The sequence below is a fragment of the Nansenia antarctica genome, assembly GCF_963989245.1.
Source record: "Nansenia antarctica genome assembly, chromosome: 11".
Classification (NCBI taxonomy): Eukaryota; Metazoa; Chordata; class Actinopteri; order Argentiniformes; family Microstomatidae; genus Nansenia; species Nansenia antarctica.
The window spans coordinates 33,109,616-33,124,615 of record NC_137681.1 but is presented as its reverse complement, the minus strand read 5'-3'; the positions used below and the strand labels follow the sequence as shown (position 1 = coordinate 33,124,615).

The 15,000-nt window shown below is 48.2% G+C and overlaps 1 protein-coding gene across 1 annotated transcript in view; it reads left to right on the top strand.

Annotated features, from left to right (window-relative positions):
- itgb4 (integrin, beta 4) overlaps nt 1–15,000 on the top strand; it is a gene marked incomplete at both ends in the record, with an annotated part of 97,149 nt that overhangs the window by 27,237 nt on the left and 54,912 nt on the right. Inside the window, 1 exon segment of the mRNA XM_080541584.1 lies at nt 239–371. Within this exon segment, the coding sequence (XP_080397710.1) occupies nt 239–371 (133 nt within the window).

The following is a 15,000-nucleotide window of genomic DNA, read 5'->3' as shown; positions in this document are numbered from 1 at the left end:
CTGTCCTAACGCCCCCCTCAGGGCCCAGCTGGGGATGTGTGAGGGGAAGAGGAGCTGTGTGCAGTGCTCTTACCTGTCCTAACGCCCCCCTCAGGCCCAGCTGGGGATGTGCGAGGGGAAGAGGAGCTGTGTGCAGTGCTCTTACCTGTCCTAACGCCCCCCTCAGGCCCAGCTGGGGATGTGTGAGGGGAAGAGGAGCTGTGTGCAGTGCTCTTACCTGTCCTAACGCCCCCCTCAGGCCCAGCTGGGGATGTGTGAGGGGAAGAGGAGCTGTGTGCAGTGCCAGGCCTGGAAGACAGGAGAGAAGAAGGACGCAGACAAGTGTGACCAGTGCAGCTTCAAGGGGGTGATGGTGGACGAGCTGAAAGAACGTAAGACCTCAGGGATGATAATAATAATAATAATAATTCATTAGATTTATATAGCGCTTTTCCGAGGCTCAAAGACGCTGACAATATGGGAAAAACGGAAAACACAGAAACAACAAGCAACAGATAACATGAGCACATAGAACACAGAGTTAACGAACGGGGAAGGGGAGGTTGTATGCATGTCCATGGGGGGAGGGGGGTGGCAGGGTTAGGGGAGATGGTTAGGGGTAGGGGAGGTTGTATGCATGTCCAGGTGGGGCGGGGGTAGCAGGGATGGGGGAGATGGCTAGGGGTAGGGGAGGCTGTAGGCATGGGAGAACAGGTAGGTTTTGAGGTGGGATTTAAAAGTGAGGAGTGAGGGTGAGTCTCATAGGGCTTTCACACCGGCAAAGAACCGTGCCGGTTCAAGTCTGGAACCGGCCGGCGCGTTCAGACCGAAGCTCAATTGGTTCGGAACCTGAAAAGTTGGTTCGCAGCGGGCACCAAAAAATAGTGGTTCTCAAGCGAACCAAAAATGCGAACCGTGATGTCGTCAGTGGGTGTGTCATATTCTAGGCTGCAGAGACCAGCAAGAAGGAAGTAGACAAAATCGAATCTAATCTAAATCTAATCATTAGTGATCAAAAACAATATCAAAAGTGTCATTATTCTCTTTATCTTCCTCACATGCTCAGCAAACACACACACACGCGCGCGCGGACATGCGCGAACGCGAATTTCGTAAGCCATTTCTATTCCAGTAATGGAGCAGCTGGTTAGTAAGAGAATGCGTGTAGAAAGTGTCTTTTGTTTTGTTTCACAGAAAATTGTGTTTATTTCAGATACTGTAGTGGAAGATATTATCCTCTTTTCCAGTGAAGTAGTGTAAGGCGATCAACTTCTCCAGTATCGATTTAATTGAGTCATCACTTACAAGCGAGTTCGTTTAATCTCAACGAGACGTCCTTGATATCACTTCTTAAGATGATATGATCCAATCAAATATTAGGCACCACTACTGAACTGTTCATTAAGATAATATTTATTCAAGCACATCAGCAAGCAATAATAGTTCATTTCCATGGAAAAGTGGTCTCATCTAGTTTCACCTCTGCAGGCCCGTCTCAGCTAGCCGTCAACAAGTTAACTGCAGGAGCTCCACCAGACAAGAGTCCCCTTTAGCCTTCGTACACAGTCTTTATACATTTGATTTAACATTTGGGGCTGGGTGGTGCCCCCCCCCCCCCCCCCCTATCTAGTAGTTTTCCAATTGTCCGTACAAGATCCGTTGCAGCTGCTCGTTAGTCTTCTCGTTAGCGTTGGCCTTCAATTCTTCTCTTGTGTGGGTGCGAGAGTCTATGTATGTTATCAGCTTGAGTGTCCTGCTAGCGTCTCGTTCCCATGGTGATATCATACTTTGTATGAGCAGAGCAGTGTATCAGTGTCCTTATCAGAATGTCTTGTGAAAACACAACTATTGAAGTTACACAGTAGTATTAGGATTCGATTTAGAAGTTAGAAGAATAGACTTATCGTTAATCATTAGTTATGAAAGTACAGAAAAATAGAATATTATAACAGCAGGTGTAAAATGGTTGTTAGCACATAGGTAAAAATAAGTAATTTACAGGCAGTTTGAATCATAAAACGTTCTTTTAGTCAGGAGCTTGTATTTCTTCTTGTCGCTCAAAAACAGAACCTCTCTTTTGGCTTTGCGTGACCTTCCTATTGTTCTCAACTGACCGCATTCACATATTATTTAAATGAGCACATAGTACATGATTTATCACTTCTAGTGATTTTAATACAAATTCCCAACAAATCCCCCCTTTGGTCATTAAACAAAATTATGACCATTACAGAGAATTTGTAGCCAGAAAGGTGAGATGGGTCGTAGACCGCAAATGCCTTTATTTACACCATTCCTTCACAAACCTCCTTAATTACAACATATCTTCAACTCCTGTATCATGATCCATGATCTCCTCACCCTCCAACAGTGACTGCTGCTGCTCAGCAATAAGCATTTGTAAGTGCATCTGTGTTCCAGCATCAACCTTGGTTAGGGCCGCAGTAATCAGTCGCTGGGTCAGGCCTCTAATGCAAGGGATAGCCAAACAGGATCAAACAGGATCAACAATTGAAGAAGACTCCTCAATGTCGGTTTATAATATTTATTCAGACAAAGATGTCAACACCCTGTGGGTGGGAATACAGCGTATGAGTAAATACAATTACCAAAACAAGACATACATAACAAGATATAAACAAACATGAACGATTACTGTTAACCACAATCTGATAATAAGATACATATAACTAATAACAGACTTACGTATAACAGGCAAACACGTCCTAAAGAGAAAGGAGAACCCCGTGTGTCCTCGGACCACCTGGCATCCAACATGGCACCCACAACTTCTCCTAACTCTAACCTCTTAACAGAGAGTACTAAACACATAAACCAATACTATCGCCCCCTAGCGGTCGGGAGTACACTCCACCCTGCATCCCCCCCAGACCGGGGAGCCACGAATCCACGTGGGTCCACGGGCTCAAATCCATTGGCCAGACTCAGCTTCATATCGCTTAGGTGGCCTCCTAGCACGGGCCGGCCGGGCGGGCCGCAGTGGCGACGGCGCAGGAAGAGGTGTAGCGGGAGCCACACCAGCGGGAACTAGGGGCGCGGGGAGAGACGACGCCCCGCCTGAAGGCCCTAGCAGAGAGGGGCCCAGAACAGCAACACGGGGCCCATCCGTCCCCAGCCGGGCGTCACCCTGGGGCACCACTGGACCAGAGGGGGTAGCTAGGGGCAGAGAGTCCAGGGAGGGAGGAGGCAGGGGAGGCGGCGACGGCAGCCGCTGGGTACATGGGGCGACTGGCGTGTAGCCACGGAGGAACCGCCGGTTGCGCAACGTCAGGCGACCTGAGCCATCAACTCTCACCCGATACTGATCGTGGCCAAGCGACTCCACCACCACCCCAGACCTGTCCCACTTATTGGGGCTCGGGCCCTGCTGATTCTGGATAAACACCCTCTCACCGAGTGCCAGAGGGCGAAGTGGTCTTGAATGAACCCCCAGAGACTCGGTGGTACGGGACATCCGCGTACGAAGGGCATCCTCCTTCACAGCCCATGCCTGACGCCAGAGAGGACGGATATGCGGGTTCGAAAACTTCTCCAGCCTGTTAACGAAGGAGAGCGAGCCTCGAAGGGGGTGACCGAAAATGATCTGTGCTGGTGAGAGGTTGCAGTCTGGGTCGGGTGTGTTACGCAACTGTATCATCGCGCGCAAGAAGCGATCCTGGTCGAGACTGCCCGCCGGGCCACTGTTGGACATCAGAAGCCGCTTCGCAGTCTTAACAGCGACCTCCGCTCTCCCGTTAGACTGTGGGAAACTGACGGAGGACACACGATGCCTGATCTGCCATAGGCGGAAGAAGTCCTGAGTGTGGCTTGCCATAAATTCCGGGCCGCCATCGCTTGAAAGCTCCTCAGGCACCCCAAAGGTCCGGAAGAATGAGCGGAGGTGGCGAACAAGGCCAGCTGCGCCTCCAGCATCAGTCCCGGCCGCAGCGCCCAGGACCTCCACCCAGCCTGAGAGCCGATCCCCGACGACCAGGTAGTGGCGGCCCCCGTAATCAAAGAAGTCAGCAAACACTGCCTCGAACGGGGTGGACGGTGGCGGAGATGACAGAGGGGGCGTAGCTGCCTGTGATGGAGCATTGCGGTTGCAGTCCGCGCACCCGGTCCTGACAGTGCGGATGTCCCCAGACATCCCAGGCCAGTAGACTATGGCCCGGGCGTGCTGCTCCATCGCCGAAACCCCCTGGTGGGCAGCATGAAGGTGTCGAAGGACTCTCTCGCGGAGGGATAGGGGAATCACGACGCGATCCTGATACAGCAAGACCCCATCCTGCGCATAGATGGAGTCACAGACCGGCGACAAACTCACCACGGCAGGGTCATGCGCGTCCACTCCGTCCCCGTGCTCAATCATGTCCAGCAGGCGGCCGAGGCATGCGTCAGCCGCTGTCTCTTGCGCGAGGAGAGGCCAGGAGACGGCGCCGAGCTCCTGAGCATCGACGCAGATGGAAGCCATGAGTGCCAACTCGACAGTGTCAGGCACGCCTGGCGGTTCCAGGGAGAGGCCGCTAGCCGAGCCCGAGGGGGAAGGGTGCCTTGAGGCAGCGTCAGCGGCATGGTTGCTTACGCCAGGGAGGTAAACAATCTCGAAACGCCATGGGAGGGTACGCTGTTTAAGCCTGAACAAGCGTGAGTTTGTGATCTCGTCGAGTGTGCGGTCCCCGAAGATCTTCACCAGGGGCTTGTGGTCGGTGACCACGACGAGATTGTCGCATCCCTGCGTGAAGTATCGTGCCTGCTCCAGACCCCAGGCCACGGCCAGGGCCTCCCCTTCGATAGCCGCATAACGCTGCTCCGCGGAGGACAGGAAGCGAGACCCAGCAAGTGTGATTCTCCAACCTCCCGGGCAGCAGTCCGGCACGCCCGAGGCACAGCTGCAATGCTGTTGGAGAAGGAAGTAGCCAATGCCTCGCCTGGACCAGTCGGGGCGGAGGCAGGTGCGCTTCTGCATGTCATAGATCTCTACACCTTCACGAATGGCCCCAATTATGGCATGCTTAGACGCCTGGAAGGCCTCCTCCAGCTCGGTTGACCATGCGAACTTGCAGCGTGGGCTGAGGAAGGGCTTGAAAGGAGCCATAGTATCGCGCAACTGGGCGTAGTTAGTCACTTGATTGACAAGGCCGAACCAGCTTCTGATATCTGTCGTGGAGACCGGGCTGGGGAAGTCCCGGATGGCGTCCAGGTATTTGGGAAGTGGCTCGATGGTAGCGTCCGACACCCTGAAGCCAGCGAAGTCCACGCTCCTCTGCGCAAACTGAAACTTGCCCGGGTTCAACACGACGCCTGACCGCCCGACACGTGTCAGGAAATCGATGGTCCTCCACCAGTGCTGCTCCAAGTCGGTGTCGTAGTGGACCGTGTCATCCACACACCGTTCCTTGCGTTCAAAGTCTGAGAGGATAGCGTCAAAACGGCGGTTGTAGCCATCACCCGACGAGAGGAAACCCTGTGGTGCCCTGGTGTAACGCCACCGGCCAAAGGGAGTGATGAACGTTGTCAGATGACGGTCAGACTCGCGCAGTGGCACACTGTGATAACCATTCCAAGCGTCCGTGACTGTCTTCCAGGTGCCCTTCGGGACACGACGTGCGAGGTGGAATGGGGACTCAGTGGCGAACGTCTCACGCTGGCAGAACTTATTGAGAGGGGAAAGGTCCACGGTCCTGCGGGGGGACCCGTCGTGCTTCCGGGTAACCACCATCCGGTGGCACCATGTAACCGGTTCGCCGTACGGCACACGCTCGATGACACCAAGGGCCTCGTCCCGGAGAAGGTCGTCGTGGACCTTCTGCTGCCAGTGGAGAGGCACACCGGCTGCGGTGTGGCACGCTTTCGGCGTGGCAGCAGGGTCCACATGCATCTCGACGGGCGGCCCCTCCATGCACGGCAATGCCCGATGGGGGCACGTGTTAAATGTAGATGAGGCATACCTCTCAATCAACCACCCCTTCATCCGGCTATTGTTCTCAGGCTCGCAAGAGAATGGCAGCGCCGCGGGGCGTGACGGAGGGACTGCACGCTGTGGACACGAGCACCCGGCGTCATGGGGGTCGCTCGGGCCGTCGCAGCCGCCGTTGGCGGACCTCAATGCATTCACAGACAAGGGCCGACCCGGCGAGGAAGGGGGGGCAGGATCGTGCGTGTCCCTGGGTCGCCCCGCACCACCTGTTGGGAAGTCCTTAGGCAGGAGGCTGAGGTTGAGCAGCGACTCATAGGAGAGGTACATTCCCCGGACCGAGCTGCTCACATACACCATTGAGCGGCAGGACGACACCTCGCCGCCGTTGGAGACCGCCGAGAGTGTAGCAAAGAATGCGCCATCAATGGCTATGGGGGAGCGATTTGCAGCCGAGAGGCTGAGGCTAACAGGGCGCAGGTCGTCACGCGAGAATCCGCAGGACAGGTACTCCTCTAACGACCAAATGTCCGACTGCGCACCTGTGTCTGCGATGGCGGACACCTCCACCATGTTCCCCGAGGGCCGACAGCCGGCGCCGCCCCCCTGACCCACCGGATTGTCAATCGAGACGGAGATCAGTGCCCGGGGGTGTTCCCTCAGCCTGGCCCGCCTCCATTCGCCCTTGGAGAAGATATGGTGCTCGAGTCTGAGAGGTGCCGTTGTGCGGCGCCGACGATGGTTCCCGTAGTGTCGATCTGGGCGCGCCTCAGACTGAATGACCGAGAGCTGGGAGATTGGCTCCGACTCCAGGGCGGCCTGCTGACCGTTAGACGGTGTCCGCAGCCACACCTCGGATCCCATGGTAGCCTGCTGACCGTCAAATGGTGGCAGCCGCCGCTTGCGTCGACGGGCCTTGAAGCAGTCGACACAGAGCTGGTGAGGCCTGATGTTCCATCCGCGAGACCCCTCTGTAAAGACATGGAACGTGTTCTGACACCCTGGGCACACGGCTCGTTTTGCCACATCAGCTGGACTCGGGGCCAAGGAGGGGCTCCGCTGTGGGCTTGGCTGTGGGTCCTTCCTCAAGCGCTGGAATGAGGAGACAGCCGACAGGGCGGATGATGGAAGGGCGTTACGAGCCATCTCCTTGCCCTCGACGAGCGCGACCACATCATTAACGGGCTTCAGAAGAATGTCAGGCGTCCCTAACGCCTCGCGGCGTATGTCCGGGTCGTAGATCCCATTAACAAGGACATCGCGGATGATGTGATCAGTGTAGCTCACACTCTTGCCACACTCGCAGACAGCCACGTAAGAGCACGTCTCCGCCTTCCCACGCACTCTGGCAGTAAAGGCGCGGAATGTCTCATCGCGTTCCTGGCGCAGCTGAAGCAGCTCTGTGCGCAGGACGCATGTGGCGACCGGGACAACGGCCAGCAAGCGCATAGCAGCAAGTAGTTCCTCTAGAGCCCCAGAGGCGACGTCCGGGTCCGCTTTCAACAGGCTGTCTCCAAGTTCGATTCCCGCGCACTGAAACAGCTGGAACGGGGCCTGGGCCGCTCCAATGCCCGACCCCGCCCGGAAGACCTCCCACCGCCGGACGAACACGTTCCACTCCTCCGTTGAGATGCCGGTGTCAACCCTAGGCCGCTCCATCCTCGGGCCTCGGGGAGCTGGGGTCTGAACCGCCGCACCTCGATGGAAATGTCCATGGTTTGTCAGCAAGACGATGGCGAGTGCTTCGGACACGTCTATGGTCTCGAAGTCGCAGCCGGGGAAGGGGCATTCCACCTTCATGGTGTTGACATGAAGAAGACTCCTCAATGTCGGTTTATAATATTTATTCAGACAAAGATGTCAACACCCTGTGGGTGGGAATACAGCGTATGAGTAAATACAATTACCAAAACAAGACATACATAACAAGATATAAACAAACATGAACGATTACTGTTAACCACAATCTGATAATAAGATACATATAACTAATAACAGACTTACGTATAACAGGCAAACACGTCCTAAAGAGAAAGGAGAACCCCGTGTGTCCTCGGACCACCTGGCATCCAACATGGCACCCACAACTTCTCCTAACTCTAACCTCTTAACAGAGAGTACTAAACACATAAACCAATACTATCGCCCCCTAGCGGTCGGGAGTACACTCCACCCTGCAACAATGTGGCAGAGATGAGGAGGGCAGTGAGCATAGACATAGCCAGATTTTTTCATTTAACAAATACAGAGTCGAACCAGTCACCAATAACAGTGCTAACTCAAGCGTTTGCATACACCTCTTTTAAACATCCTCATCACCATCTACCAAATGTGCCTCAGCACCAATAACATTCATTAGACCTGCACGGGCCACTATTCTTCCGTCATGCGCTCTCCACAACCCGTAGTCCTTTTCAGAGGACCAGCTTTGCGTCACCCCCCTTGTTACCCACACTGACCTTTCTTGGGGGGAGGCGGCCCCCTGTATGTCATCTATAGTCTGTACAGAGCATTTAGGTTTGTCTAGCTGGATTGAGACCAGCTGATGTTCTCTGGGGACATATCAATGGACTGCGCTTACATACCGCCTTTATCCAAAGCGCTTCAATGGCTTCTCATTCTTCTCTTTCACCAACACACACATTCACACACCAATGGAGGCAAGCTGCCATACAAGGCGCCGGCCCTGGGAGCAATTCGGGTTTCAGTGTCTTGCCCAAGGACACTCTGACATGTGGCCTGCCGGGGCTCGAACCGCCGATCTGCCAACCTTGCGATCATTAGATGGCGGCTCTACCTCCTGCATCACAGCCACCCCCTCCTGATTTAGCGGCTGCATCTGCAGCATAATTTCCTTTTTCTTCGTCTGTGTCGGCTTTCGAGTGTCCCTTCAGCGGTGCCTCTAATCTAAAAGCAGATATCTATGGGGTGAGCCCCCACCTTTCCAAACATGTCTGCTACAGGTTTACTGAAATTGCCTGGCAGTCACGCATTCTAAGGAAGCAAAACAAATTGCAAGGCATTTGGACAAGAAACTGTAAAGTGATGATTAGGCCCAATGGATCTCCTGAAACCTCCAAAGGGATTATGGTGAGAGAACAAATAATGACTGTGAAATACCTGAACAGACAAATGACTCAAAACTGAGTGGAAATACTTGAACAGACAATGACTGGCAAAATGGGAATGGACAAGGATTATTAATTTCCACTAAACGATATAAATGATGATGAGTTTGGAGAAATGGGATCACTGGACTGTGTGAATTATAATCCAGCTGCACCTAAAAACTATGAAGAGTTGAACTTTGAAAACCTTTGATTTTACAGAGGACAAAATGTATGACATTGAGAACAACATCGACCACTTCTACAACAATAATAACATCGAACCACTTCTACAGCAATAATAACCGTCTGCAACTTTGAGTATTACACAGAGGAACAATTCAAAAGTGATATAATATTGGATGGTATTTTATCAACAATACACTTCAACAGTAGAAGTCTTTATAGAAACTTTAAGAAAACTAAGGACTATTTGAGACAGTTCACCAAGTTCAGCATCATTGCTGTATCGGAGACATGGCTCAGTAAAGAAAAAGAAGCCGATGTGGAACATGAGGACTATGAACTATTTACCTCCAACAGAACAAACAAGAAAGGAGTAGGAGTTGCCTTGTATGTAAATAATGACTGTGACTGTAAAATAGTAAAAAAAAAAAAAAAAAAAATGTCAATAACAATAGAAAACATTATGGATTGTGTCACTGTAGAAATAAAATAAGGAGAACTCTAAGACCATAATAATACACTTTGTATATAGAACTCCAGGATCCTGTCTTGACACATTCAAAGATATGATGGTTGATATGTATGATAAACTAAATGACAGAAAGACGGTCTTTGTATGTGGGGACTTAAATATAGATTTGTTGAACACAAATGAACACAAAAAAATGTTACAGACATCATGGACACAATGAACAGTATATGTATATTTCCTACAATCTTAAAACCGACTAGAATAACAAGTAACAGTGCTACTTTAATAGATAACATTTTTACCAATGAAATTGGGAGTAAAATAGTAAGTAGAATGCTATTACCGTAAATAAACAGAGCTGCCTATCAAGACCCAACTAACAAATTATTCATAAACCCCTATGATCTCAAATTTAAAGAATTGGTGGACTTCAAAATGGCACAAGTAATTCTACAAAGTAAAAAAAAAATATATATATATAAGATGCTTCCAGACTTTATCCAGAGACTGTTCCAAGTTAGACAGACTAATTACGAACTCAGAGGAATATGTATATTTATGAAAACAAAGATTAAAACAAATGCAAAACAAAGATGTATAACAGTTAAAGGAGCCTACCCATGGAACACAGCCGAAAAGGAAATGAAAATGTGCAGCACACCAAAAGGACTAAAAAAAAAAGATCACAAAAAATAAGATGATTAACAAGTATAAAAACAGAGGCATAAACACAGCCCTTGTTTGGTATCCTTGAACCCCCCCCCCGCCAACATGCGCAAGTGAAGTCCTGTTCACAAATGTTTCCCTGTCTTGACCATGCACTCATGAACATATTGCAGAAGTGCGTAGCATTAAGGCGTCCCACGTCGCCCCCCTTTCCCGTCCTGTTAAGGCAGTCGTAGGCTTTTTCTAAGTGTAAAGGGTGATGTCCCTCATATATCATGGGGCCTTTAGTTCTATTTATACCGGGGCAGCATGTTCTCCCCCTCGTCCCATCTCTACTGGAGAATTTGAACAATTATCAGGCTTGTAGGGGGAGAAACAGTGTACTCTCTCTAGGTTGTTTCAAGCAGACTAAACATGTTACCTTAGAAATGGTGGATATTGTGTAGTTTGTACCAAACATTTTAATTTGATTTGATTTGCTCTCCAATTATCACGAACATTTCAACCACAAAAACACACAAATCTGCAACAACAAAAAACAACAAAAAGCAAACCCCAAAAAATAAATACAAATACAAATAAAATACAAATAAAATAAGATATAAATTGAAATAAAATATATCTTCCTTGACATGGAAGCAACAGTCGGCAATGGCCCTGTTCGAGAAAAGACAGAAAGAAACAAAACCCACCTGGTCCTGCCCCTTCCCCACAATATCATACCATTACGCAATAGATTATCTATCAATATCAATAATAATATGGCTATCCACTATAGCGAACCAGGAACCAAATATCCACAAAAATACCAGTTCACGTCATTCTCAAGCTCCTCCAACCTATATCCCTCCAAACCTCTCAATAGTATTACTTGTTTTCATTGTTACATCAAGGCCATTCCAAATGGACACCCCACAAACTGAGATGCACCTGCCCCTGAGCGCTGCACGGACAACAGGCTGTTCTACATTCAATTTCCCTCCTAGACTATACAACCCCCATCCCTGCTCATGAACAAAACAATTTTAGTAAGTTGCCAGCGACCTTATTTTGTGTTATTTTAAACATGAATCGTGCAGCTCTGAATTTAACCAATTCTCAACATTTCAGAGTTTGACTTTTATTTTATTTTATTAATAATTGGTATGACCTCTATACCCAGCATGAAGTACAATTCTTATAGCTCTTTTTTGCAATGTGCATATCTTTTCTAGGTTGGTTTGTATTTCCCCAAACTTCAACACAATATGACAGATAGGGTACAATGAGTATGATTCAAGTGCGACCCCTCTGACACCATACCTGTCCTTTTTTTTTAAAGAGTAGAATCTCATGATCTATTGTGTCGAATGCTTTTTTAAGGTCAATGAATATGCCCAATGCATATTTCTTTCTCTCTGTACAAGTTGTTATTTGCTTCTACTAGCTCCATTAATGCCATGGCAGTAGATCTAGCTGTTCTAAAACCATACTGACTATCCATTAGTAGTTGATGTTTTTCAATGAAATTGGCCAGTCTTTCATCATATAGTTTCTCTAACCCTAACCCTAACTCTAACTGTTATAATAAGGATACCGGTCTGTAATTGGTGAAGAGGTTGAAGTTTTGTTCATACATTTGTTTACCATATCAGTATATCAGTAAAATATTTTTATGTTTTCCTATAGTTCCCATCGATATTGAGTCAGTGATTCTCTCTCCACAGTCCTCCTCAGCAAATCTCTTTCCAGTGCCGTTTATTTCTTTAACTAGTTTTGGCCCCATATCAACAACATATATATACTTATATATACTGTATATATATATATATATTTTTTTTTTTTTTTTCTTAAATCCATCCACCACCTAATTTATAAGGCTAATTTTCCCGTCATTGTCTGTAAAATGTTCTACTTTGTTCCTTTAACATTATTTTTTATTCTCATCTAATAATTTGTTATACTACTCCTTCTTACATATTCTCATAATACTAATTAGTTTGTTTTTTGTATTTATTATATTTAACCCCTGCCTCCTTTGTTTCATGCTTTATACATACACTTTATAGAGTATACTTTTTCTTGTATGCATTTTGAATGCCCCTGGACATCCACAGATTTTCTGAATATTTATTCTTATTGCTACATTGTTTTAGTGGGCAGTTTTTGTCATATAGAACTTTAAATGTTTCTAGGAATAACCCATACGCTTTGTCCACATCTGATTCTTCATATATACTCTTCTAATTCCATTTTAATAACTCATTTCTAAAAGCAGATATGGATTCCTCAGTTCTACTGTCTTGTATGTCATTTCCTTTAACTCCCTCTTCTTTCTATAATTACATTCATAAAATGAAAAGACAGGCAGGTGATCGCTAATATCATGGATTAATAGTCCACTTGTTGTGTTACTTTCCACATTATTTGAGGCTTAGTGCATGCTGACAGAGTCGCCAGGAATTTGAAAATGTTATACATGTGGTGGGTCTGCTTTGGTACAGTGTGACAAGAGAGGCCACCCTGTACCCGGTTTACCTTCGACTCTGACAGCGTGTGAGGTGGTCAATATACCTCCCACGGTCTTGTCCACCACGTCGCCTGGGTCTAAAATAGGAGTCTGTTTTGCCGTTGTCTGCTTTCTCCGCAGCATTCAGTTCCTGTGAAGAGAAAACTCGATTGAGATTAGTTAGAGTTTTGACATATATTCATTTTCATGGAGAGGGGGTTCAAGCCACCTCCCTCTGTCTCTGTATCATGTCGGCCAACTTTCTTTTAATAGATTGGTTATCCCTCTCAACCTAACCCTAACCCTGTGACTACTGGGGGTGGTAGACTGAACCAAATCGATGCTTAATCCCCATTGCTGTCTCAATTGCAGCCATATGGACTTTTATTTTATTTTATATGTGACCCATTATCAAAGCGTATTATTGTAGGGAAACTAAACCGTGGTATGAATTCCTTTAAGAGGCACTTTATTACAGATGCGGCATCCTCCCGTTTACACGGATATGCTTCAGGCCACCTTGAAAACCTATCAATCACCACCAACAAGTATCTTTTGCCTTGTACTCTATTGTCTAATCCCATGTCCGTGAAGTCAATACATATCTCTCGAAATGGGCAGGGAGGCACTGGATATGTGCCCATTGGGCATTTAAGTACTGTTTTTGGGTTGTGCTTATTGCACACATCACAGTCTGAGATGAAATTCTTAACCATCTCCAAACCATAAGGGGTCCACCAATCTCTCATTATTAGTATTCTGCATGGGGCTTCCCCGGTGACTTTCCTGCCGCCGGGAAGTGTTACTGTTAATCCGTCTGGTCCACAAGTTACCTCCGCGTTCAATTTACATAGCAGGTCCCTCCCCATTACGTTTACGGGGCATTGGGGAGCGAACAGGTAGTTGTGTGACAATTTCTGGTGGCCTATTTTTGTTTCTAGGGGGATTGTTTATTTCTGTGTCTGTGCCTGCCCGGAGTAGCCTACTGTCGTCATGGCCAGATTTTCCGACAGAGGAGGAACTCTACCCTTGTGGTTTGTCATGGTGGACGCTGCTGCTCCAGTATCTACCATGAACTGTTTTTTCTCTCCTCCCACCAGTATTTCGATCATTGGTTCTTCGTTCGGGTGGAAGTGGTAGGTTCCTCTTTCGCCTCCCGGGCATCCCTATAGGCTTTGACCATAAGGAGCCCCTCCTTGTGGTTGATTCATCATGGGGGCCATTATGGTTGGGGCCGGTTGGCCTGGCATCGGGCCCCCCCACTGTTGCTGTGTGGGGGGTCGAAACTGCTGGGGCTGCCATTGCTGCTGCTGCGTTGGTCCCCATGACTGCTGTTGGCCCCCTTGGTTAGGGCATTTCTTCTTCCAGTGTCCTGTTCCTCCACATGTGTGGCAGGAACCTGCTCCTGGTGCTATTGGTCCTCCACGGCCTCTCCTGCGGCCTCCTCGCCCACGTCCTCTCCCTCCGCCTCTCTGTTGATATTCGGGGAAGGATTGGTACTGAGCCGGGGGCTGTGGTGCTGCAGAGGCCTGCGGCACCTCTCCAAGCTGGACCAATATCTTGCATTCTTTACATTCCTTCTTCCTTGCCGTAGCCACAACTACGGTCACCTGCATTTTCAACAACCTCTCACGCTGCACGTATCATCAATATTATTATTGCCAACCCATACTAAACTAACTGAACAACTAAACAAAACCACAATTTATTCAAACACCCCAAATATACCACTATTGCAAAGACGACGAGACACAAAATCGCCACGTATCACCAGAGACACTCCTAGTGAGCCTTTTTTTTTTTTTTTTTTCTGCTGTCTGCGCTTCAATGGTGGGTCACACCCGCAGCACAACACTTCTTTAAACACCTTGAACGAGGCATAACATACAACTATCCCTTTTAATAGTAATAATTACAATAATAATAACAATTCCATCTATGATTTACATATTACGTAACACCTTTGCATGAGTTTAGAATTATAAGGTTCTATCTCCGTTTAGGGTAGTTCACTGAGCGTCAAAGTTTTTACATTCCATTATGTTTTGTGAGATGGAACCGTTGTATTTTATGAATTACCCACTCAAAATGTCAACATTTTAAAAATACCACCACACATTAATAAACCACTTAATGGATCAGATTATGCAAAAAACTCAATTTTGACTAAAATGATGATAGAACC